Raw genomic sequence first — 22900 nt, forward strand, 5'->3', positions numbered from 1 at the left:
CCAGAGCTACTCTGTGGCTTCTCTTTTTGCGCTATTCCAACACCATTTTTTTTTGCCACATTGGCCTCATCAAGTTATTCCCAACCTTGATTTTCCTCCTCACCTACACCCTTCTCTCCAACCACCGACCCATCATGTCCGGCCGTGATGCGCGTGATCGCGCTCCGAGGGTCAAGAACCGAGCCCCAGCTGCGGTCCAGGTGAGTCTCCGAGCTCAGGAACTTTACAGCTCTAACACGACTCGCTAGATCACCTCTGAGCAACTCTTGCGAGAAGCTCAAGAGCGAGCTGAAGCTCCGGTCAAGGCGCCGCGGCAACGTATACAGGATCTCGAGGAGCTGACCGAGTTCCAAGGGAGAAAGAGAAACGAGTTTGAAGGGCGGATCCGTTACTCGAGGGATAATATCAGAGGTTGGTAGATGAACTGGAGATGATATTGACTCCTTTTCCAGCTTGGATCAAGTATGCCCAGTGGGAAGCCAGCCAGAATGAATTTGAGAGGTCTAGATCGGTGTTTGAACGAGCTCTGGATATCGATCCTCGGTCAGTGGATCTTTGGGTCAAGTACACGGAGTGAGTCGATTTGGCGCAACTATTTGCTCACATTCTAAGCATGGAGTTGCGGGCACGGAACATCAACCATGCTCGTAATCTTTACGACCGAGCGGTGACTCTACTTCCTCGTGTCGATACTGTGAGTCTGGACTGGCATTTGTGACCTCGTCTGACGTCCCGGTAGCTGTGGTACAAATACGTCTATCTCGAGGAGTTGCTGCTCAACATTGCTGGAGCTCGTCAAATCTTTGAACGGTGGATGCAGTGGGAGCCGAATGACAAGGCATGGCAGAGCTATATCAAGCTTGAGGAGCGATATAATGAGCTGGAGAGGGCTTCTGCGATCTTCGAGAGGTGGATAGCATGTCGTCCAATCCCGAAAAACTGGGTCACCTGGTCCAAATTTGAAGAGGAAAGAGGCGTGCCAGGTGGGTTTCAGAGGCGACCAATCACTTATCTTCCATAGATAAAGCCCGCGAGGTGTTCCAAACCGCTCTCGAATTCTTCGGGGATGAAGAGGAGCAGGTCGAGAAGGCTCAGGCTGTGTTCGCAGCGTTTGCTAGGATGGAGACGCGGTTGAAGGAGTATGAGCGAGCACGAGTCATCTACAAGGTTTGTTCGCATAAAGCAAACATCTCTGATCTCCAGTTTGCCCTTGCTCGATTGCCAAGATCGAAATCAGCGTCCCGTGAGTATATTCTCCCGGCGTCGCTGAAACCTCAGTATACTCTGCGTACACCAAATTCGAAAAACAACGTATGTGCTTCCATTTTTGAGATCCTTCTGACACTTGCAGATGGTGACCGAGCCGGCGTTGAGCTTACAGTCCTTGGGAAGCGTAGAATCCAGTACGAAGAAGAGCTAGCATACGACGGTACCAATTATGACGCTTGGTTCTCGCTTGCGAGGCTCGAAGAGGATGCATATCGCGCGGACAAGGAGGACGGCGAGGATGTCCAGCCTACTCGTGTTAGGGAGGTGTATGAGCGTGCGGTCGCAAACGTTCCGCCAGCGACGGAGAAGAGATACTGGAGGAGATACATCGTGAGTGTCATGGCCAAATATGTGCTGACTCCCTACAGTACTGTCAGTCCTGAGGCAATTTAACCTTCTCTGACGTTATACAGTGTGGCTTCAATACGCTGCCTTTGAGGAACTTGACACCAAAGACTTTGACCGAGCCAGAGACGTCTACAAGGCCGCCATTAAGCTCGTCCCACATCGTCAATTCACCTTCGCCAAGGTACGTCCCGCACTCAATGTCTCGACATTGACCAATCAGCTGTGGCTCGCGTACGCGTACTTTGAGATTCGTCGGGTAGACGTCATGGCGGCCCGCAAGGTTCTTGGGGCTGGTATCGGCATGTGCCCCAAGCCTAAACTGTTCACCGGATACATCGAGCTCGAAATGCGGTTACGAGAATTTGACAGAGTGCGGAAGCTGTACGAAAAGTTCTTGACGGTGGGTCAGTCCAACCATTAGGCATGCTAACATTTCAGTACGACGCCTCGTTGAGCTCGGCCTGGATCCAATGGACACAGGTCGAGAACGCCGTGGAGGACTTTGAGCGTGTCAGGGCGATCTTTGAGTTGGCTGTCCAGCAGAGCTTGGACATGCCAGAGATTGTCTGGAAGGTACGCAGAAAATGAGAAGCCGGGTCTGACTATCAGGCGTACATTGACTTTGAAGTCGGAGAGGGAGAACGAGAAAGAGCCCGGGAGCTCTACGAGCGTCTGCTGGAGCGCACGTCTCACGTCAAGGTATACATCTCCTATGCTCTCATGGAATCGTCAACTATCGGAGGTGGAGAAGATGAAGATGGGAATGAGATCCAAGGAGAGGAGGGTGATCCTGACAGGAGCAGGGAGATATTCGAGCGAGGGTACAAGGCGATCCGTCAACGTGGCGAGAAGGAAGACGTGAGTGCAAGGCAATATAGTCCGGCTGACTCGATAGCGTGCGCTTCTGCTTGAAGCTTGGAAAGCGTTTGAGGAGGAGCACGGTTCGGACGCGGATCGTGTCAAGGTGCAGGAGATGATGCCGACAACGAGGAAGAGATGGCGCAAAGCAGAAGATGGATCAGGGGAACTCGAAGAATGTACGTCGAGCTCTCATTCAATGCTGATTCGAATCACAGACTGGGACCTTGCATTCCCCGACGACGAGCGCGAGGCCAACCCAGCGTCTTACAATTTCTTCCGAGCTGCGCAAGACTGGGCCGCAAAGCGGGCTGGGGGTGCTGCTGGCGGAGGTCTATCGTACGATATGTCTGATTCAGATTCAAATGAAGACGAGGACGAGGACGAGGACGCTGAGGATGGCGTTGGTGTGGATGCCGCTGTAGAGGCAATGGAGCAAGACGAGTAGAAAATTGCATATTTCAATGACTATCCACGCCAAACCTGAAAGTATCCTGGCGTACCAGTTTGACTCCACCGACAGATCTCAACCACCGGTTCGTCCTTGTCGTAACGCCTCAGTATTTGATAAACCCTGTTTCCTGTTCCTATCTGCTCCAATGTCGGTATGCGTTCCGCGACGTTCAGTAGGTCTGTTGGGGTCGGACCCCATCGTTCTGGTGCGTTGGTGTGCAGGATCCTCAGCCGGGTCTTGTCAAGGGCGTCGCAGTCGAGCAAAACGTTTCGGGAACGGATACTGAGGTATAGTTCCTCCAGATTTGGGGCTGTTTCGATGAGCTCTGTGAGCTCCTCTGATCCGAAAAAGAGATTTAACAAAGACAACCTCTTGAGTTTGGTGAAGTCGGTTTGAACAGCCAGGTGAGATATTCCGCCCGCCGGCATCCATGCCCTGTCTCCGGATAAAGTAAGAAGGAGGGATGTGAGCCGGGATCCACTCGGGAGCGAGGGAAGATCCGAGGCTGATAGACCAGGTCGACTTGGTAGTCTATTAGGCGCAGGGAACGATATGGACAAAGTGTGCAGTTCGGATAATGGTGGTGCTTGAGTCAGGTCGTTGAGATTCTAACACCATCAGCGAGGCTGACCCTGATCCACTTGCCGAGTGTGAGGTTGTATCCAGACTCAGCTCCTCCAATTCCTTTGCCTCTGTCAGGATCTTCCTCACACCATCTCTAGTGAGTCTGGTACATCCCCAGAATGTCAAGCGTTTGAGATCGCGCAGGAATGGTGCCATTGCTAGAAGCATACCATCATCCACCAGCGGAGATCCCTGGATCTCTGTCATGATGGTCGAAAGGTGTTCAAAACTTACTTTAGCTACCACCGCCAGACCTCTCAGGCCGCCGTTACTCCTGGCATCAAACGATTTGACGAGACCCAATAAGGAATCACGAAATGTTGCGTCGGGCATCATGACTCGAAGTTCTTCCAAGGCAGGTAAGCGACTCAAGACTCTAGGATCATAGTACCGCCGCGAGTGACCAGAAATTTCAAGTGTTCGGAGGTGCCTTAAATTGGCAATGTTGTCCACGAGAGGATTGTTCAGGCTGCGATCTCGCTGTGCATGATCAGACCGATAATTCAAGGTCGACCTACTGTCCAAATGAGACTCTCCAGCTCAACCATTGCAGCAACAGCTTTTTGCACCTTTTCGTCGAGATCATACCGTTCCGTATCCCTTGTCGCAAGGGGAAAGAAGCGAACGTCTGCTACGTCAATTTGCCGGCTTGGAAGACTGCGCACCTAGATGTTTTACCAGCTTGCAGAGCTCGGGATGTTGATGTAGGGTCTCGAATAAGAGACCAAGCTGACGTGGATCAGCATCCCTCGACCAAAGCTCACCCACCTTGATATCACTGCCCTTCTCCCCTGACGGTGATTAGGATGATGACTTGTTGCACTCACATGGCCTGATCCACAGAATCTCGTACAGACGCTTCCGCGCAAGCCTGCAGAATTCTCGATTAACCAATGCCAATGTAGCCAATTCTCGGGGCCGATCGAAGCATTTGAGAATGTTCGGCACCAATTCAGGGTACTGGAAGAGCTTGCCCAGTGGTGATACCCCTTTGTTTATCTCTTGAAGAGGCTGAGGCAAAGGGTAGATCATTGCTGTCCGCCTCGGCGGCGTTGGAGGTCTTTGGATAGGTCCAACCTGGGGGGTGGAAGTCCAGCTCGTGGCTCGGGCAAACATCTTGTCCAGCCTCAACGGCTGGTATCTACGTCCATCGTCATATTGTATAGACCTCAACGAGTCGTCTATGTGATGCAGATCGTCCAGTGGTTCAGCTGCAGCGTCCATTGTGGCCGGTATGGGGTAGAGAGATGGAATGAATCGTGAGTGGCCGACCTGGGTGGAGGTAGAGGCGACGGAAGCAAAATGAATAGCAGCGAAATTCAAAAGAGACGTCTTCCAACCGAAGCACCTGCTCGTTGCCTTTGACCATCCTGCAAGCATGTTTGGCCAGCGTATAGGGAGCTCTCTTAGACGTATAGTTCAGACATCTGTCTGTGACGAGTATAGACAGCAGGTTTTCGCGTCTGGATCGAGTGAGTTGCCAAGTGTCTGAGTCTCCTCTAGCTCTCGCTGACTCCCTTCAGCGTCCTACATCCAAATTCGTACGTCGACCAAGCGTGGTGGTGGATCGACAAAGAATGGAAGGGATACCCCAGGAAAGAGATTAGGTGTGAAGAAGTTTGGGGGTGAGAAAATAGTCGTCACTTTATCGGTTTTTTCGCTGACATCGATGCAGACGAGTTTGTCTTACCTGGTCAAATCATTGTTCGTCAACGAGGACTCAAATTTCACCCTGGTCAAGGCGTGGCGTACGGGCGTGACCACACGCTGTTCGCCCTCGAACCTGGATACGTCAAATTCTACTACCATCACCTCCGTCCACCGCACCTCGAGAAATCCGTCCTGATCACTGAGACCGCTAGAAATATCTCAGAGCCAGGCACCATCGACGATGGTAGCAGACCATCCGTCATACCTGGCGCCCCGAAAATCTTCCCTCCAGTCAAAAAACCAAGAGGAATGAAGCGATACATCGGGGTCGTGAGGAACAAGGACGAAGTCCTGCCCCGAGATGAGCGGGCTCTCGGGCGTGAGAGGTATTTCTGGGGTGCTTTGAAGCATTTCAGACAGTCCCGCGGGTAAGCGTACGATTTGTATTTGGGTGAGAGACCTTAGCTTGTGTGATATGTATGCGCGTACAACGCAGAGGTGCCGTCCGCATCGATCCGCAATGGACACCGAACAGTTGTGCGTCAAAGCGACCTCCAAAATTCCTGGGATATGTATAACCATGCATTGAGAAGAATGTCCACCACCATCGCACGACATGACAGGTATGCTGCGTGGCTCCCCAAGAAGAAATCTAAAGCAACCGCTACATGCCTCTGTCATGCTTGATGGTGATGGCCTCCGGCGAGTACGACTTGGGCTGCATCTTCTCCCAGATTGGGTCAACATCAGGACCATCAAGATCCCCAGCTCCGTCCCATCCCCAACACCACACTGAGAAAGTCGTCAGCGAGGCAAGTGCGACAAGACAGTTTGCTCACCAGACTCCGGTCCAGTCCTGAAAGTCATCTCCTCTTCCTCCTCCTTGGTGAAAAGCCTGTCGTGAGGACCGTACCAACTCCTGTCCTGAGGATCCGTATGGGGGTCGTCTGGGAGTCCTCCAAGTCGCTTGTATCCTCTGATGGCGGTAAGATTGCGTCGATCAGGGTGAATGATGTCGTAGACTTTCTGTAGGCGTGTAAGCCGAGGTCAACACAGACTTTGAGGACTGACCTTATCGTATGCAAGCTTGACTCGCGGTACCATGATGATTCGCCCATAACCCGCATTCCAGTAGTCATCTGGAAAGAGATGAGTTCGGCCTAGGCTTCAATGGAGCCAGCTCACTGCAGATCAAAGAACATTCACTGGCGGAGCACTCGCCATCCGGCAGCCTCGCCATCCGGAACTTGACGTTTGGAGGTGCGTAAAATGGTGCGGGATCAAGAACGGCAATACCGTTCCAGCAAGATTGCACTGAAAAGATTAGGCAAAGCACGGGGTCATGACTCGCCTTGAACAGGAAGATGCCTTTGGAAACGATGGTTGGACTCGGTATGGTGGAAGACCTGTTCAAAAGGCGCATTCTCCAAGGCGGTCCCGTTGATATCACGGGCAACCCAGTTGTCATAGAACACCGGTGCACCCTTTTTGTCAATCAGCTCGCGCTAGAACCGGGCAGCACAACACTCACAATGTCATCATGATACATATAATCTGCAGCACAGGTGATACCCGCATTCTGTTTCCTGCTCTGCCAGATCAACTCCAACAGGTCATCGACACATGGCAGAATATCGTTCATGAAAACGATCGAGTCAAAGACCTCGTTCCCATTGTCTCGGAGCTCGTGGAGGGGGACCATGGCGGCATTTCGGACTTCTGCCAGGTATTCGATACGGTGATTGAAGGCTCCTCTCGTTCGCATACTTGTTCGAATGTCGATCCGCAATCCAACGGCTCGAGCCAAGGCATCGAAGATCTTCAGCAGAGATTTGGTCTGATCACTCGATCCGTTTTCGTAAATCGATACAAAGACATTGTGGTAGCCCAACACGGCAGCTGTTCTGAACAGCGTGGCGAAGATGTCTGGAATGACGTCGAAAGAATTGTAAAGATTGATGGCGAAAAAATACTTGTGATTTTGAGCGGCGAGATCTCGTTTTATACGAGAGTTTTGACTGCCTCCCACGCCGTTCGCATTGAGCTGATTGACGTCCTTGCCTCCACCGAGCATACGCGCGAGGAATGAGCCAGATGTCGCCCAGGATCTTTTATGTCCTACCAGTGGCGCGTATCTATCATGCACTTGCTCTGCATAAATACTCTGTGGGGATCGCGTGCACTCTTTGGTGTGATGCGGAGAGAGTGTGCCCATAAGCTGAAGAATACGGAGTCGCTGTGAGAGGGAGGGAAGCGTGATTTGGGATCGCTGAAGACGTGATGAGCCCCCAAGAGCGGCGTGAGAACGCAGATTTCGAGCACCAGAGCCCTGCCAGTTTTCCCCGTCAGACTATAGAGATTAGCATAGGCGGCATTTTTATGATATATGACTCACTCCTCCACGTCTCACAAGCTACCAGAAAGATTTCCTCCGTCAGCATGTTGGGCGGTCCACATCAGAATACTTACAGTAGCGACAAGCAATCCCACGAGAATCCCCACCAGGAGGGATCCCGCGGATGGCATCTTGCGCCCTGCCATCCTTATTCAAGTGCTTTTGGAGCAGACTTCTGAGAGCTGTAGATCTGATCGGACGTCGCGTGCAAGCGTTCACCTCGTCGCTGACGATGAAGTTGACCCACTAGACTGTTGTGAGGAATGGAAGTACAGGCTAAAAGATGGAAAAAGCTGGTCACCCAAAAACTCCTGCAACGCGGTGCGGCGGAATCAAAATTGTTCACCGTTCAGATGAGGAGCTTCGAGCCACATACAAATACAAGGAATGGATGAGGAGGCAATGCTACGAGGAAGACAAAATCATAGATTAGAGAAGTAAGGGAGGCATGGAGCTTGTCGCCTCTGCGGCTACTCCATTTTGAGCTCTTCGGGCTCTCCAATACCATTTGGACTGGGACAATGTCAGTATTAGAAGATTCACCTGGGTCTCACTTGATGGCAAAAATGGCTTCTGCCTCGGGCAGGCATGGGCTGTCTACGATCTTGCAAACACGGGATGAGCCTCGACCTTTGCGAAGGTAGAGACGTGTCGTCGAGGCATGAGCCATGATGTTTCCTCCGCTATGGGTTGATGAGCAATTGTTCGCTGTGAGTATGGCGGCACAGCTCACATTGGCTTCTTTGCATCGACTCCGGCAAACTGCCCGCCGTCGACCTGTGCGACGACCTGGTTGGTGACCACGACAGCGACTCCAAACTGGGTTTATGAACTCAATGCCCTTCCATATCTGACTCACCTCATCAGCAAGACGCATCAAGGTTCGAAGGAATTTAGCGAGGTGTGTCTGTCGAGCGGACAACTCCCCACGACCTGAAAAGTCTGTACGGTAGAGCGATGTCGCAGAGTCTACGATGAGAAGTGAGAACCTGAATATGTCAGCCGATCGCATCCATGTGGACGGTCAGCTCACCTGGACTCTGCCATCATTGCGCTCGCGTGAACAAGAAGCTGCAGTTGATGATCCGCATTGTATGCTCTGGCGTAGGCGATGTTATCCAGAACTTCTTCCCCATTCAGACCATAGCGCTCAGCGACAGCAAGCATCCGGACGGGTCGGAAAGTGCCTTCAGTGTCGATGTAGAGGCACTTGCCTTCTCCACCACCCATGGAAACGGGTAGCTGGAACATTAGTCTCGCTGGGTAGTGGGAACGAGGGAGCTTACTTGACAGGTTACTGCTAGGGTGTGACAGATCTGGGACTTTCCGGTACGGAATTCCCCTGCAGCAGAGTCAGCCCCGGGCTTTAAAGAGCGTAACACTACAAACTTACCATATAGCTCTGTGATAGCTCCTGTTTCAATGCCACCTACTCGTTATCAGTCAAGGCAGCTCGAAGCAGTGGCGGTTACGTACCACTCAAAATTGTATCCAGTCCCGTGGATCCTGTGGTTATGTGTACCAGCTCTGAACGCCTCGAATGAATCTCAGTAGCTGTTGTGAACCCCATAGGGACCATTTTGCACGCTGAATACGAGTCATAAGCAATTTTTCTTTGCATCGGGCGCCGTCTCACCCTCCTGCAAGATCTTTTCCGCCTTGGCCTCGCTGATACCCTTTACCGTACACAGCTGCTTCTTCGGTGTGAAAGCAACAGACTCGACAGTGTGATAGCCCGCCTCTCTCAATTTTTTCGTATCTGTCGATGCGATACCACATTCCTATACATGACTTTCAATTTTGATCGACAGCCTCGCGTCGACGGGGAACTCACCTGGAGCTTCTCGACGAGCAACGGGGCCATGATCAAGGTGTCATCTTCCTCCTCTCCATTCTCGCCCACGAATGGGTCCTGCTCTTCTGTCGACATGTCTCTCATGAGTGTGGGCCGGAGTCGAGCTCGACGATAGGTTGAATAGTGAAGATCAATGAAATCCAGTCAACTTGCTCGGAAAAACAATCAATCGCGTCCAACCCCCCCCCGAGGTGGCGACGGAAGCAGAATTGTCCTGGTCGATCAATGTTGGGTCACGTGTGCCGATGATTTTTCGAGCTTGTCATGAACCTCTCTGTACACCTCTACAAAGCATAGGCAGTAGACCTCTCATAGAGCTCTTCGGATTGCAGCATCCGGCCAACATGAACGGCCCTAGCAATTTGAATCATTCCATCACAGCTGCCTGGTCAGTCGCTTCGGTTCCATCGACCTCTTCCAACCCTAATCCCGGATCATCCACTGCGAATGTCGCTCAGAAACGGAGGGTAAAACGGACGGTCGGGCTCAACTCTCCAGCGCGAGTTGGATCCCCAGACCCTTCGGATCCAGCAGCAGCAAATGGAGATTCTAGACCTGCAACGCCTCCTAATCCTGCTAAAAGGAGGAAACCTCGAAACGATCTATCACAAATCTCAGCCAAATATGCACCTCCGGATCTGAAACTCGCTTCGCTAGGCGGATTGAGGGATCAGATCACTCAGTTGATGGAGATCGTCGCCTTACCTCTCATGCATCCCGAACTGTACTCTCAGACTGGCATTTCAAGACCAAGAGGTGTATTGCTTCACGGTGTCCCTGGAGGAGGAAAGACTCAGCTTGTTCGGTGTCTGGCGGGAGTGAGTCGGTGCCGACTCCTCATATGAGGACACGCTCACTGATAGATGACCAGGAGCTCGGTCTCCCATTCATCAATGTCTCTGCACCGAGCATCGTCTCCGGCATGTCTGGAGAGTCTGAAAAAACGCTGCGTGACAAGTTTGAAGAAGCAAAAGTGAGCTTGAGAGGCTCACTCTATTCGGCCCACCAGCTTACACAACTTCGTATACAGACTATCGCGCCATGTCTCATGTTCTTGGACGAAGTGGATGCCATCACCCCGAAGCGAGAGACCGCACAAAGAGAGATGGAGAGACGAATAGTGGCGCAGCTTCTGACTTGCATGGATGGTGAGCTGCCCCATCAGGCTTGACCGACTGACATGCTACAGATCTTGCGGCTTCTGTCGAGCCAGTCGTCATTATTGGGGCTACGAATCGCCCGGATGCTCTAGATCCGGCGCTTCGGCGTGCGGGTAGATTCGACCACGAGATTGAGATGGGTGTGCCCAGTATTGAAGGCAGAGAGGAGTGAGTCGATGCCCTATCCCGTCGCTCACATCATCCAGGATCCTAAGAGTCTTGTGTCGTGATCTGAGACTCTCAGACGAGACGGATTTTCGAGACCTCGCCAAGCGGACACCTGGCTACGTCGGTGCTGATCTTACGGCATTGGTGACCGAGGCCGGCGTCATCGCAGTGAAACGTATCTTTGAGGAAATTGGAACTGGTCAACTATCATTACCAGAGCCAAATGGAGTGGAAAATATGGCGATTGATGACGGACCGTTCTCAACACTGCCGTCCGATTTGCGGGACACTCCCATCGCTAGGTTTCTAGCGTCGTATCCATCACCTTTAACAACCGAGCAATTAGAATCTGTATCTGTCCAGACGAGCGATTTCGATTCCGCCCTCAAGATTGTTCAACCGTCTGCCAAGCGTGAGGGGTTCGCAACCATACCAGATGTGACATGGAACGACATCGGAGCTCTCGCCACTGTACGTGATGAGCTACATATGGCGATCGTCCAGCCTATCCGCCATCCAGAGCTGTTCAGTGTCGTCGGAATTGATGCGCCGAGCGGTGTTCTGCTCTGGGGACCACCCGGATGTGGAAAAACTCTGCTTGCCAAAGCCGTGGCGAACGAGAGTCGAGCCAACTTTATCAGTGTCAAAGGTCCAGAATTGCTCAACAAGGTCAGTTGTGAAAGCGTGTATGCCAATGTGCTGACCGGCTTCAGTACGTTGGAGAAAGTGAGCGTGCGGTACGACAAGTATTTGCCCGAGCTCGTGCATCCTCGCCATGCGTCATCTTTTTCGACGAATTAGACGCGCTCGTTCCTCGTCGAGATGACTCCATGGTGCGTTGCGACACTGGTGAGGAAGCTATCGCTGACGATTCGCAGTCCGAGTCATCTGCCCGAGTCGTCAACACCTTGCTCACTGAGCTTGATGGGCTGGATGCTCGCAAAGCTGTCTATGTGATTGGAGCTACCAATCGACCAGATATGATAGATCCAGCCATGGCTCGGCCCGGAAGACTGGACAAGCTGCTTTACGTGGATCTGCCGTCACCAGAAGAGCGATTCGAGATTCTCAAAACGCACACTACTCGTACACCGATCGACGACGCAGCCTGGTCAGGTATTCAGACCATGCTCCTTGGCGACGGGTGCGAAGGCTATTCCGGTGCTGATATCGCTGCGTTGGTGCGAGAAGCAGCTACATTGGCTCTTCGATCAGCTCTCGAGTCTTTCCGCGCCTTCGAGAGCGATAGGATGGATGGTCCGATCGACACTAGCCACGTACGTGTCGATGCCGATCATTTCGCCAGAGCGGTGAAAAAGACTCTGCCGAGCGTGTCAAAAGAGCAACGTGTAAAGTACGAGCGCATGAGGGATAAATATGCTGGTATTCCGACCAAGGGTCGGCGGATGAGAGAGGAGCGGGAACTGGACGCAGCTGGCCCGAGTCTAGAGCCGTCAGCACCAGCAGCGAGCATGGTATGAGATGATGTATCACCAGTCCAATGTAATGTTCCATTTTCCGGAGAGTCTCGGCATTTCACCTCGTCGCACGCGTCCTCATTTCCTTCTGGAACCTATAGCGTTGAGTAGGTGGTCTACTTTGTCCTTCGCTGTTGCTCCACCCTGGTGGTCCCTCAGTGACTCCGAGGCGTAGCCTAACAGCCCGTTGGAACCTTTGTCCGACTCTCTCACGCATCTCAGCAGGTCGCACTTGAGCGGGGATCGACGTCGACCTCCGCCTCTTTCTCCCTTCCCCCGTCTCTCCTTTCCTTGGAACACCTTTTACCTTCTTAGGCTTCGTTCAACCGGTACGACCGGGGTTTCACACTGCTCATTCCATCATCGAGCTCCCTCTTAGTCCGTGAAACAGGCATACTATCATCCCAAGCTCTCTGTCCTATAATCATCTACCCTCCTTTCTCCTCGTCGGTCAAGCGCCAATCTCCTTTGGGTCCCTAGCAGGGCCAAGGCCTCGGGGAGCAAAGAATACGCCTCTCAGGCCTACCACATATTATCGCTCGCGAGACCTCCCTTCACATCCACGCACTGACAGAATGAGACCAAAGGTCCTCGAGATCTCGTGGGTCATAGATACTCTTGGTCAGTATTCCAAGCTCACACTACCTCCTCCTCTCTAGATGGCACGAGACACAAGCTGTCTACTCTTGCGACTTTCAGCCTCTCCCTCACAACCAATTGAAACGACTGCTGCCTCTATCTGGCGATGAAGAAGAGGGCAAACCAGCAGATAAGACACCACTCATTGCGGGTGGAAGACAATACCGTTTAGCGACTTCCGGAGGGGACTCCAAAGTCAGAGTGAGTGCTTAGACCGCAACATAGAAGAGGGAAATCGCTAAGTAGACACCCAGCTATGGATGGTTCATCCGAATGTTCCTCCTGCGAATGCCTCGACACATGCGGCCGCGACGGGCCAAGAAGCAATTCCTCATCCGCCTCGAGCGGAATACCTCACCACTCTATCAAAGCACACCGCCGCCGTCAACGTTGTCAGATTCAGTCCGAATGGACAGACACTGGCCTCAGCTGGGGATGGTGAGCTATTTTAGCTAGACTCAGAGGGTAGCTCCATCTAACGATCGCAGATGGCAATGTAATCCTCTGGGTACCATCTGATCGACCAGTTGTTGCGTTCGGCGAGAGTTCTGAAGATCAACCCGACAAAGAGCATTGGAGGTTGCAAAAAATGCTACAGTGAGTATGAAAATGATGTTCATCGCTAATCTATGAGAGTGACCACGAAGCATGTCTATGATCTCGCTTGGAGTCCAGATGGAGAGTTTTTCATCGCTGGGTCCACTGACAACACGGCGACTATCTGGAAAGCTTCCACTGGTGAGCTCTCTCGCCACGCACAGACACTCACATCACCAGGTGAATGCGTTTTTGCTCTCAGAGAACACTCGCACAATGTACAAGGAGTCTCGTGGGATCCGTTGAACGAGTACATTGCGACGCAGTCCTCTGATCGATCTGTTCACGTCAACACTTTTGCTTTCCGGAATGGGGTCCCTGATGTTCACCCTGTTTCTCGTGCCACTCGTATGGAAGTTCGTCATTCAAGAACACCATCTATACCCTCTTCATCACGACCAAATATGGTGCGACGAGCCTCCACCACATCTGAGACAGGTTCCGTCATGACTTCTGCGTCTGAGCATACCGAGGTCCCCGGTCCCAGCATGTCGAATCCTATCGGAGGAGCGCCCATGACACCAAGCGCATCTGTGCCGTCTACGCCAGGGCCTGCCTCGTCAAGTATGAATCCACCTCCGCCATCTGCTCGACCGGGATCACGTCGGTCTTCCTTCTCTGGCTCTCAAGCAGCCGGATCACCAGCTCTCTCGGCAGTCGCTTTCCCTGCTCGGGGACGTTCACCATCCCCTATTCCGCCTCTCCCTGCTATCCGTGCTCCGCCCACATCTAGTCAGGCCATCATGCAGCGTCTGTATGGCGAGGAAGGCGTCACGAGATTCTTCAGGCGACTCAGCTTTTCACCGGATGGCTCTTTGCTGCTCACGCCGGCGGGGCAAATCGAAGATCAGATCTACAAAGGCTCTCCGATGATGACGGCCAGATCCTTGTCTCAGGATGGATCCGAGGCGGCCGGACCTATGTCCATCCCAAAACTTCGGAATGTCGACAGCGGCAAGCCGACTGTTTACATCTATACCCGAGCGAATTTGGCCAAAGCGCCGATCGCTCACTTGCCAGGTCACAAAACCGCATGTGTGGCTATCCGATTCTCGCCCATATTTTACGACCTCCGAACGGACTCTCAATCTGTCCAAGAACCAAAGCAGATCACCTTGGACCGATCAGATCCGACACCTCAGCATGTCAGCTTATCTATGCCACCACCGCCCATTCCGTCCAAGGAAACCGAAGACAAGTCGGCGTTGGGCAGCATCTTTGCCTTACCGTATAGATTGCTGTATGCCGTCGCATGTCAGGATTCGGTATTACTTTATGACACTCAACAAGCGGGTCCGATCGCCATCTTCAAAGGCTTACATTACGCGGGCTTTACGGACATTGCTTGGTAAGCTGTGAGATTCCTCCACTCGCTGACTCGGCTCAGGTCACCTGATGGCCAATCACTCATGCTGGCTAGTTCCGATGGCTACTGTTCGATTGTGGTGTTTGATCTAGCAGAGCTTGGAACCGTACATGCGACCCAACAGCACCATCGCCAACTTGCTGCCATCGCTCAATCTCACTCTCATGGTGGGGTCTCGACGCCTCACGTCCATCCCGCAAATTCCGTTCCTCACTCTCCGGCCGTATCGACTATGCGTCAATCTCCTGCTCCTGCCAGATCAGAACGAGAAGGCTCGACGGCTTCTTCCATTGCACCTCTTCCTCCAGCCCACCATAGCGCTTCCGTGCCCCCCTTCTCAGGAACCGCGCCAACGGTACCCTCCAGCACAAGCAGCAGTACGGAGGTGCCACCAACACCAGAGCAGAGTGAGAAAGGAGACGCCGCACCTACCATTCTCAAGGGTCAAGGAGGCCCAGGGTCTGAGTCTGGAATGTCAATGGCATCCGCGCAGAACGAGCAAACCAAAAGATCCAATCGAGATGAGGATCAATCCCAGGGTCCAAAGAAGAAGAGGCGAATTGCTCTAACACATTTGGGAGCGGAAGACAAGGCATGAGTAGCTGGAGATATTGACACAGACAACCCTTTTGTAGCGAGACGACAAGCCTCGCCTTAGCATGACTTGCAGATAATTCCCCATATACCAGTACTACTCTCACCAAGACGATTGCAATGCACACATGCACATATCAGGCATGCGCCGCCGCTTGAGCGCTCGCATTGAATATTTCGCGTCTCTTAGGGGCACTATTTTTCACCATTTTATCCCGAGACGCCGTTCGTGGTGACGGTCCACTTGGTCTTCACTCACCATTGAACGAATCAGATTCCTGTCGTCTTCTCATCTCTGACCTGGACGCGAAGGGGCCCTGTTGCCTAGCCCAAACATGTCCGACAGGTCAGACTCAGGGTCTATCGTGGACGAAAAGGAGGAGAGAAGCTCTTCTCCAGAGATGCAGGGCAGGACGGTGTCAAGGAAGCGGGTGAGTCTGTTCTATGTCGTATCTGCAGATTGGAAGCCACTGACATTGAGATGGACAGCCTCGTTTCGTCGATCCCGATGGTAAGGACCTCAGAACAAGTCACAACCACCGATACTGATGTCTCGCGGCGCCTGCAGAGGAAGATGCAGCTGAGGTCGATGAGGACGGAAAGCCGGATCGGGTAGATGATGAAAAGGATGACGAGCCAGTAGCTAATGGCGCGGGGAACGGACGTGCGAGGGATGACGAGAAGGATGACGACGATGAGGAGGATGAAGAAGATGAAGATGATAGCGATGAAGATGACGAAGACGAGGAAGATGAGGAAGATGACAGTGAGTGATGCTCAGGTACACCATGATTGGCTCGAGCTAATGTCATTAAGGTGGACGTAGGAAAAAGGTATGCACGGTCATGAGGACCAAGACCTGACCTTCTAGCGCCGGCGAAAGACAAACAGGAATCGATTCTTGGATATTGAAGCAGAGGTCGACGATGAAGAAGACGAAGATGATGAGGCGGATGATTTCGGAGATGGTGAGTCAGACAGTAATCACGCATCTTAAGCTCATGACATTCGCAGTTGCCGACTTCATCGATGAAAGACCTGGAGATGAGCCGATCACTCAAGATGACACTGTGCATCGAAGGTTGAACAGGACGTTTGGACAGAACGACGAGCAGACTGCAGAGGATATTGTCCGACAGCTTAAGGAGAGACACAAGGGAAGATCAGCTGCGACATACAATCCCGACAGCGATGCTGTTCCTCAGCGCCTGCTAATGCCAAGCGTCAATGACCCGAGCCTGTGGGCTGTCCGCTGTAAAGTGAGCGAATATGATGGATCATCGCTTATTGCCTTCAGCCCGGACGAGAGAAGGATATCCTTGCCTCCGTGTTTCGGAAAGTCTTCAAATATCAAGACTCAGCAACACCTATCGAGATCAGCTCGGTCTTTTACAGAGACTCGCTGTCCGGACACATCTTCTTTGAAGCTCGGCAAGCGGCTGCTGTCGACTTTGCCATCAAGGGTATCGTCGGCGTCTTTTGGTCCCGAGGTGTCAATCTCGTCCCACTCAAGGAAATGGCAGACTTGCTGAAGATCAAAAAACAAGAAGTTGACTACGTCGTCGGCATGTGGGTCCGAATGAGGCGTGGCAAGTACGCAGGCGATTTGGCTCAGATCATCGACACGGATCAGATTACAAACGGAGTCCTAGGTGTCAAGTTCATGCCTCGTATCGATCTGACTCCGAGGGACAAGAAGCGCGAGAGAATGGCGAACGGGAAAGGCACTGGATCGAATTTGCGACCTCCGTTACGTCCTTTCCAGTACGAGGATGTGCGTCGGATCTATGGTCGAAGTTCCGTTAGGTCCGGTGCTCAGGGCAGTTTCTTGTTCGACAATGAGGAGTACATTGATGGATTCTGCATCAAAGATGTCAAATTCAATGCCATTACGACGGAAAATATTCAACCGAGCCTCGAGGAAATCTCGAGATTCACGGGAGATGATCAAGCCACTGCGAGTTATGATCTGTCCGCTATCGCCGATGCCAACAAGAATATCACCATCTCTGCGCTGGTCCCTGGCGATAAAGTCGAAGTTCTGGAAGGCGAACAAACCGGAATGATTGGAAAGATCGAGATCATCGGTTCGGAAACGATCGCCATCCGAGTGGAAGGTGGTGACATGCACGGAGACTTGGTCGATGTCAACCCGAAGAGTCTCAAGAAGCGTTTTGAAGTTGGAGAGCATGTCAAAGTCCTTGGCGGAAAGAATGCCGATGCTAGTGGTATGGTTGTAGAGGTGAAAGGTGATGTGGTGACCTTGATGTCGGATCATGGGGAACAAGAAATCCGTGCCTTCAGCAAGGATGTCCGCAAAGCAGCAGACATTGCCGGTGTCACGGCGTCACAGGGCATTTATGATCTTCACGACATGGTCATGTTGGAGTAAGTGGTCAGTCAAATTCTCTGCTGATCACTTTGAAGTTCTACGACGGCTGGAGTCATCACGAAAGTGGAAGGTGGTGTTCTTCGCATTCTCGATCAGAATGGAGCCCTCAGAGTTCTTTCGCCGCAACAGGTGGCAATGCGGAGGGAGAATCGTGACTTTGTGGTCGCTACCGACTCTCAAGGCAACAGCATGAAAGTTGGGGATGCCATGAAGGAGGTCGAGGGCGAAGTGAGTCTGTCCCGCGAGACTTCATCCTGATCATTTTAGAATCGATCCGGAGAAGTCCTCAACATCTTCCGGTCCATCTTTGTCTTCCTCTATAATCGCGAAATCACTGAGAACAACGGTGTCTTTGTAGCCCGAGCGCAAGCATTGGTTTCGGTGACACCAAAATCAGCGACTGGAGACCTCAGCAAACTCAACCCAGCTCTCAATGCCCAGCTTCCCTATGGAGCTGCCAGTCTTATGCCTCCGCCTGCCGTGACACCGAACAAGAATCGCTTGGTTAATACCTTGGTCGTCGTTGTAAAAGGCACGAGCAAGGGGCTGATGGGAGTCATAAAGGACGTAGTCGGCGAAAATGCCAGAGTCGAGCTGGCGACCAACAACAAAACACTGACAATAAACATGTCCTCCTTGAAGCGCAAAGAGTGAGTCGGTCAGGCATTGAACGCAGCTGATGGATAGTCCGCGTACTGGCAATACACATCCCCTCGACCCTTCAACATTCGGCTCCTACAATGTTCGCTCAGGCCCTGGAGGGTACGACGTCAACCCCTACGGCGGTCAAATGGGTCCTCCGGGCGGCATGACGCCTGCTGCGGGTGGATTCGGCGGCAGAACCCCGGCGGCAGGTCGTTTCGGTCAGACTCCCAGCCCATATGGCGGAGCCATCGGTGCTGGCAAAACGCCAAATCCATATGGCGGTGCTGCAGGAGGTCGAACACCAGCCCCAGGGTGGGCTGGAAGTGGTGGCAAGACGCCTGGTTGGGCAGGATCCGGAGGCAAAACGCCAGCAGCTGGATTCGGTGCGGGTGGTAAGACCCCGGCGGCTGGTTACGGGACTGGCGGACGGACTCCGGCTCCGGGTTATGGCGCGGGCGCAGGTGGCAGGACACCCGGATGGGCAGGCGCGGGATCTGGTGCAGGAGCTGGAGGCAAGACACCCAATCCTTATGGCTCTGCACCAGTCAGCGCACCTACACCAGGAGCAGGCTACGAAGCTGAAGCTAGCTCATCGACCGTAAGCTGTTCGATTTCCGAGCTGAGTTTCTCAAATAACGCACCTCAGCTCTCTGCCCCCACACCATACGGTGCACCGACCCCTTCTATCGGCGGTCTGAGTGCCCCCACACCTGGAGTTGCCAACGGAAATCCGTATGGCGCACCTACACCATACTCTGCTCCAACTCCCTACACTGCTCCAACTCCTGGAGCCGGCCTGTCAGCTCCCACGCCGGGAGCTGGTCTTCATTCAGCACCAACACCGTATGGAGCGCCTACTCCATATGGTGCCGCTCCTACACCATACGGCAATCCAGACGCGAGTGGAGGTTCACGGGAAGGTTTAGCATTCGATTGGGCTCTGGACTTCCGGAATGTGATTGTGGAAGTTGGTCCATCGAGTCGTGTAGGGACACGAAACCCGCTACATTTCCAGCGTGGAGCGTATGACCGTCAGCGATTCGGTCATCAAGGGACAGTGGACGATAATGTTCGATGTGTCTTGCTTAGTGATCCGACGGTCGTCGAGGAGATTCCAGCAGAATATCTACGACCAGCTCGACCGGACGGTCCAGGTCAATACGTCGTCATTGTTGCTGGGCCGCCAGAGCTCAAAGGTACTCACCGTACTACTTCTTATGCGGACAGTGGTCAATGGATGATGGAGGCTGAGCCCGGAGATGTGGGTCCGACAATTTACGCGCAGGAAAACCTGTGTAGGATCTGGAAACGAGAATGATGATGAGGGGTATCATGTAAAACCAGCATATTCATGAGAAGCAATGCATTTGGCAACTGACGCTTGGTCAGGGCATACGACATGATGGATGGGATACAACACTTTAGAGATTCGACAATCATCTAGTTTCTAAGGCCAACGAGGCTACAGCGTTGGCAATCGTCAGATTCTTTTCTTCGTCCAAGTCGGATTCATTTCGCATCCGCATTTCGATTCTTGAGGCTTGGTCAGCGCTTCGACAGGCATCTTGAGATGGTCACTCACTCTAATCGAGACATACATGCTCCAGTGTCTTTAATACCGGTCTCTGGTCCCTTGTAAAGCCCATTGCGCAAACAAAACTGCAGAAATTGATTCCAGAAGGGGTCAAGGGAGAGACAAGCAGCATTCCCAATGATGACCAGAAGATCCTTTGCACGGGTTATGGCGACGTTGAACCTACCACGACGTGTGAGTGGGTACGAGCCTCAGAGTCATACCTCTTGCGCTCAAAGATGACACCCATATTGGCCTGATGATCACTCTGGATGAACCGCTTGCTGCCTCGAACAGTACTCAGAATAGTTACTCGGAATTCTCGACCTTGATAATTCTCAACGTTGCCCACATCGACTTTGAAGAAAGTTGCTTTACGGAGAGCGGCACGTAAGCGCCACACTTGTTCTCGCCAAGGTGTGATGATTGCAATTTGCTCCTGTCGGAGATCGGGCACGTTTCCGAGTAGACTTCCAACAGTCTCCACGACCATTCTGATTTCGCCGAGATTGTACCACGACTTACATCGTCAGCTCATGTCAGAGCATGGTGTGACCTACCGCGCCTTCTTCGATCCAGTTCTCTTCCGAGTCGCATCCGAGAAACGCAATTGGCATGGCAGGATTTGGCAAGCCCTCCCAAGCGAGATGGCCTACGTCGCGAGCGGCAGGTACGAGTGTGTCTTCGTAGAATAGAGTAGACGGGATCATGAGGATCTCCGGGAGTGATCGGTAATTCTGCCACGATCAGTCATGGTGTACGGCAGCAGCATCACTCACGCGGACCAGGTCACAGAAAGGAGGTGGACCAGGCGCACCACTCGCACCACTTGCACCATTGGCGCGTCTGTGTCTGATGCTAGTCCTCGACATTGGATGCGAGGCATACACTGGGCGTTCAAAGAGACGTTCCAGGAGCGATACGTCCAATTCGCCCGTTCGTGCCGCCACGCTCAGAACGCGGGGACCCAATTGGTGGACATCGCCACAGAGCACGACGACGGGATCCGAGATGCTGGTAAGGGATGTTGGAGGTGGCAAAAGCACAGATAGAGGGATCGCAATCTCTGGTTCAGAGGCCTGACCGGCTTCATCAACGAGTAAGTGAGTCCAGTGCGGGAGAATGTTCAAAGGTTGATCGGGATGAAAGAGTTCCCCGTGAGCCAACTCCGTCGCCATCGTGTCGAGATTTGTCGCCCTTGCTCTGATGAGGATCTCTGCATCCTGACACGTGGTCACGACCACTTGGAAAGCCATCAACTTTGCATAGCACGGTAGACCAAATGCATCGCCTTCGACGTGACAATATCGCAGGACGTCATCGGGTACTTCCGCGAAGGTACGATTAGGCGGGTTCAGGCGAAGCAACTGATTGGCGTTCATCCTCGGGATGAGCCTGCTGACGATTGTGTCCGCTGCCGGGTTGGAGGGTGCGCAAGCGATGATGTGGGCATGAGGATTGACTTGGAGGATGGATAAGATAGAAGCCACTAATGTTTTTGTTTTGCCTGTCCCAGGCGGACCGCTGATCAAGTATGGGATGGTGTGTGATCTTGACGCAATAGCGATAGCAGCCGACATTTGTTCTTCATTGAGAGTAGCATCTAATGTCGATGGATCCCATGGACTGTGAGATAGCGTTTGTGCGGGGTTTGAAGCACCTTCCAATTGTGGAAAGAGCCATCGTCTTGCAATCGCGTTCGAGTGTCTCATCGCTCGATCTAAACGCGTGACCTGGTCACCAGTCAGATTCCTTCAATCCCAATCGACTCACGGCGTCTTGCATGGCACAGATCGGGCCAGCATTCGCCTTGAAAGAGATCTGATACAGGACCTTGACATTGTCGATGCCGAGAGACCGTACGTACCTCACCATTGGCTCGAGATGCGGAGATCTCAGGAAGACTTTACCGTCTCGTTTCAAAAGACCCGTTATCTCCGCTTCGATGCTGGGTCCGGCATCCCTCTGCAGCCCAACGTTCAGCGGTCTGAGAAATAGCCTGTCCCCGCTGAAAAGTTGAGGCATGTCTTCTCTGATCGCTGGGATCACGAGCGAAAATTGTTCGCTCTTACTCTCCCGACGAATGGATGTGAGGTGTTCCGTGTAAAGCGTGGCATTTTCAGCTTCTTGAACCAGGGACAAGAGTTGTAATGAGAGCAGCTCAGAGAAGTGGTTGGCATACGATCCTGGCTTCTCGACAGCGAGCGTGTCGTTGAGCGGTAATATTGCTGAAGTCGAGTCTGCAGGAGGTGCGCTCAATATTGAGCGAGAGACATCGCCGCGTCCAAGTTGGAAAGGCACCTGACTCGGTTGAACAAGCGTCGGAGGAGCATATCTAAGATCTGGAAAAGGTAAAGCGAGGTCCAAGTATAGGACATGAGATACTGGAGGCAGATTACGGATCCAGGCAGGCTGGTATGCTGGGGCCTAAGGGGAGACAGCTCAGCAGCTTCAAGAGGTGAAACTCATCAACCATAGCTCACGTAGCGGTCCAAGGCTGTGTGCTCGGGCTTGCTAGAGGGCGGACTTGAAGGCATGGTCTTTTCGTCTACCTCTGTTGGGCTCGCCGCCGAAGACGAGCCCAAAGCAGGCCAGTCTGAGGCGTTCAACCATAGAGAATCACTGCTGCCTCCGGAGGCAGGAGGCAAGAGCGACAATGATGATTTGCTAGAGTTTCCTGGAGATCCTGCCTCTCTTGGCTTTGTATTTTGGGCTGTTTTAGGTGATCTCTTGGAGTGAGAGGATGGATGTGAGATCGAATGCCATGGCGGTACCACTTGACCCCGCCATTCGTAGTGGATCTGTGTTGGAGGAGCGATGGCGATCGGACGATGG

General features: G+C 52.7%; 9 protein-coding genes across 9 annotated transcripts; 5 read left to right on the top strand and 4 right to left on the bottom strand.

Annotated features, from left to right (window-relative positions):
- Positions 1-9: 9 nt before the first annotated feature.
- On the top strand, positions 10-2926 carry BD324DRAFT_612736 (Pre-mRNA-splicing factor CLF1; the record flags this gene model as incomplete). The annotated part of the gene is made up of 16 exons (XM_022014433.1): positions 10-200; positions 249-411; positions 453-573; positions 613-694; positions 740-983; positions 1022-1167; positions 1204-1243; positions 1279-1311; positions 1352-1599; positions 1638-1641; positions 1683-1798; positions 1838-2017; positions 2056-2190; positions 2227-2475; positions 2513-2654; positions 2694-2926. Exons 1-16 carry the CDS (start codon positions 135-137, stop codon positions 2921-2923), a joined length of 2199 nt encoding a protein of 732 aa, XP_021874651.1. The 5' UTR covers positions 10-134.
- Positions 2927-4842, bottom strand: BD324DRAFT_612737 (hypothetical protein). The gene is made up of 6 exons (XM_022014434.1): positions 4381-4842; positions 4322-4344; positions 4219-4282; positions 4072-4181; positions 3575-4033; positions 2927-3537 (listed from the first exon to the last, which is right to left on the bottom strand). Exons 1-6 carry the CDS (start codon positions 4775-4777, stop codon positions 2944-2946), a joined length of 1647 nt encoding a protein of 548 aa, XP_021874652.1. The 5' UTR covers positions 4778-4842; the 3' UTR covers positions 2927-2943.
- Positions 4843-5774, top strand: BD324DRAFT_612744 (ribosomal L27 protein-domain-containing protein). The gene is made up of 3 exons (XM_022014435.1): positions 4843-5025; positions 5077-5178; positions 5229-5774. The coding sequence occupies exons 1-3, from the start codon at positions 4932-4934 to the stop codon at positions 5633-5635; spliced, it is 603 nt and encodes a 200-aa protein (XP_021874653.1). The 5' UTR covers positions 4843-4931; the 3' UTR covers positions 5636-5774.
- BD324DRAFT_612748 (capsular associated protein) lies at positions 5775-7869 on the bottom strand. The gene is made up of 8 exons (XM_022014436.1): positions 7673-7869; positions 7599-7616; positions 6735-7553; positions 6555-6687; positions 6389-6517; positions 6275-6342; positions 6043-6229; positions 5775-5995 (listed from the first exon to the last, which is right to left on the bottom strand). The coding sequence occupies exons 1-8, from the start codon at positions 7742-7744 to the stop codon at positions 5868-5870; spliced, it is 1554 nt and encodes a 517-aa protein (XP_021874654.1). The 5' UTR covers positions 7745-7869; the 3' UTR covers positions 5775-5867.
- A 199-nt stretch (positions 7870-8068) lies between these two features.
- BD324DRAFT_640685 (putative recombinase) lies at positions 8069-9528 on the bottom strand (the record flags this gene model as incomplete). Its single annotated transcript, XM_022017360.1, has 10 exons — positions 8069-8111; positions 8153-8281; positions 8332-8417; positions 8458-8587; positions 8632-8840; positions 8885-8940; positions 8992-9027; positions 9075-9185; positions 9235-9379; positions 9433-9528. The coding sequence occupies 10 exons, from the start codon at positions 9526-9528 to the stop codon at positions 8069-8071; spliced, it is 1041 nt and encodes a 346-aa protein (XP_021874655.1).
- Positions 9529-9732: 204 nt separating this feature from the next.
- Positions 9733-12327, top strand: BD324DRAFT_612759 (helicase). The gene is made up of 7 exons (XM_022014437.1): positions 9733-10271; positions 10325-10426; positions 10484-10601; positions 10643-10781; positions 10820-11450; positions 11495-11614; positions 11660-12327. The coding sequence occupies exons 1-7, from the start codon at positions 9798-9800 to the stop codon at positions 12260-12262; spliced, it is 2187 nt and encodes a 728-aa protein (XP_021874656.1). The 5' UTR covers positions 9733-9797; the 3' UTR covers positions 12263-12327.
- A 507-nt stretch (positions 12328-12834) lies between these two features.
- On the top strand, positions 12835-15441 carry BD324DRAFT_569244 (WD40-repeat-containing domain protein; the record flags this gene model as incomplete). Its single annotated transcript, XM_022013044.1, has 7 exons — positions 12835-12860; positions 12919-13099; positions 13153-13336; positions 13387-13495; positions 13533-13636; positions 13676-14843; positions 14883-15441. Coding segments are annotated over 7 exons (2331 nt in total), but the record flags the coding sequence as incomplete, so codon positions are not given.
- A 250-nt stretch (positions 15442-15691) lies between these two features.
- On the top strand, positions 15692-19875 carry BD324DRAFT_612763 (hypothetical protein). The gene is made up of 11 exons (XM_022014438.1): positions 15692-15886; positions 15945-15966; positions 16024-16221; positions 16272-16288; positions 16327-16423; positions 16470-16714; positions 16753-17843; positions 17883-18075; positions 18115-18497; positions 18535-19090; positions 19139-19875. Exons 1-11 carry the CDS (start codon positions 15791-15793, stop codon positions 19808-19810), a joined length of 3570 nt encoding a protein of 1189 aa, XP_021874658.1. The 5' UTR covers positions 15692-15790; the 3' UTR covers positions 19811-19875.
- On the bottom strand, positions 19870-22326 carry BD324DRAFT_31400 (P-loop containing nucleoside triphosphate hydrolase protein). Its single transcript, XM_022012463.1, has 7 exons — positions 21933-22326; positions 21839-21898; positions 20845-21798; positions 20626-20802; positions 20290-20585; positions 20075-20248; positions 19870-20025 (listed from the first exon to the last, which is right to left on the bottom strand). Exons 2-7 carry the CDS (start codon positions 21848-21850, stop codon positions 19929-19931), a joined length of 1710 nt encoding a protein of 569 aa, XP_021874659.1. The 5' UTR covers positions 21851-21898; positions 21933-22326; the 3' UTR covers positions 19870-19928.
- Between the last annotated feature and the right edge of the window lie 574 nt (positions 22327-22900).

This window comes from Kockovaella imperatae (genome assembly GCF_002102565.1).
Source record: "Kockovaella imperatae strain NRRL Y-17943 chromosome Unknown BD324scaffold_1, whole genome shotgun sequence".
Classification (NCBI taxonomy): Eukaryota; Fungi; Basidiomycota; class Tremellomycetes; order Tremellales; family Cuniculitremaceae; genus Kockovaella; species Kockovaella imperatae.

Bases quoted from the DNA above. Each gene is read 5' to 3' on its own strand.
- BD324DRAFT_612759 (XM_022014437.1), top strand. From the start codon at position 9,798: ATGAACGGCCCTAGCAATTTGAATCATTCCATCACAGCTGCCTGGTCA. The intron at 10,272-10,324 runs GTGAGTCGGTGC...ATAGATGACCAG, and splicing joins TTGTTCGGTGTCTGGCGGGA to GAGCTCGGTCTCCCATTCAT. The intron at 11,615-11,659 runs GTGCGTTGCGAC...GACGATTCGCAG, and splicing joins CTCGTCGAGATGACTCCATG to TCCGAGTCATCTGCCCGAGT.
- BD324DRAFT_612748 (XM_022014436.1), bottom strand. From the start codon at position 7,744: ATGGCAGGGCGCAAGATGCCATCCGCGGGATCCCTCCTGGTGGGGATT. The intron at 6,688-6,734 runs GTGAGTGTTGTG...ATTGACAAAAAG, and splicing joins ATATGTATCATGATGACATT to GGTGCACCGGTGTTCTATGA. The intron at 6,230-6,274 runs GTCAGTCCTCAA...ACACGCCTACAG, and splicing joins TCAAGCTTGCATACGATAAG to AAAGTCTACGACATCATTCA.
- BD324DRAFT_612744 (XM_022014435.1), top strand. From the start codon at position 4,932: ATGTTTGGCCAGCGTATAGGGAGCTCTCTTAGACGTATAGTTCAGACA. The intron at 5,026-5,076 runs GTGAGTTGCCAA...GACTCCCTTCAG, and splicing joins GGTTTTCGCGTCTGGATCGA to CGTCCTACATCCAAATTCGT. The intron at 5,179-5,228 runs GTGAGAAAATAG...ACATCGATGCAG, and splicing joins AGGTGTGAAGAAGTTTGGGG to ACGAGTTTGTCTTACCTGGT.
- BD324DRAFT_612737 (XM_022014434.1), bottom strand. From the start codon at position 4,777: ATGGACGCTGCAGCTGAACCACTGGACGATCTGCATCACATAGACGAC. The intron at 4,345-4,380 runs GTGAGTGCAACA...AATCACCGTCAG, and splicing joins GATTCTGTGGATCAGGCCAT to GGGAGAAGGGCAGTGATATC. The intron at 4,182-4,218 runs GTGCGCAGTCTT...TTGACGTAGCAG, and splicing joins CAAGCTGGTAAAACATCTAG to ACGTTCGCTTCTTTCCCCTT.
- BD324DRAFT_612763 (XM_022014438.1), top strand. From the start codon at position 15,791: ATGTCCGACAGGTCAGACTCAGGGTCTATCGTGGACGAAAAGGAGGAG. The intron at 15,887-15,944 runs GTGAGTCTGTTC...TGAGATGGACAG, and splicing joins GGACGGTGTCAAGGAAGCGG to CCTCGTTTCGTCGATCCCGA. The intron at 16,715-16,752 runs GTGAGCGAATAT...TATTGCCTTCAG, and splicing joins TGTGGGCTGTCCGCTGTAAA to CCCGGACGAGAGAAGGATAT.
- BD324DRAFT_31400 (XM_022012463.1), bottom strand. The intron at 20,586-20,625 runs GTAGGTCACACC...TGACGATGTAAG, and splicing joins ACTGGATCGAAGAAGGCGCG to TCGTGGTACAATCTCGGCGA. The intron at 20,026-20,074 runs GTGAGTGACCAT...CCAAGCCTCAAG, and splicing joins GCATGTATGTCTCGATTAGA to AATCGAAATGCGGATGCGAA.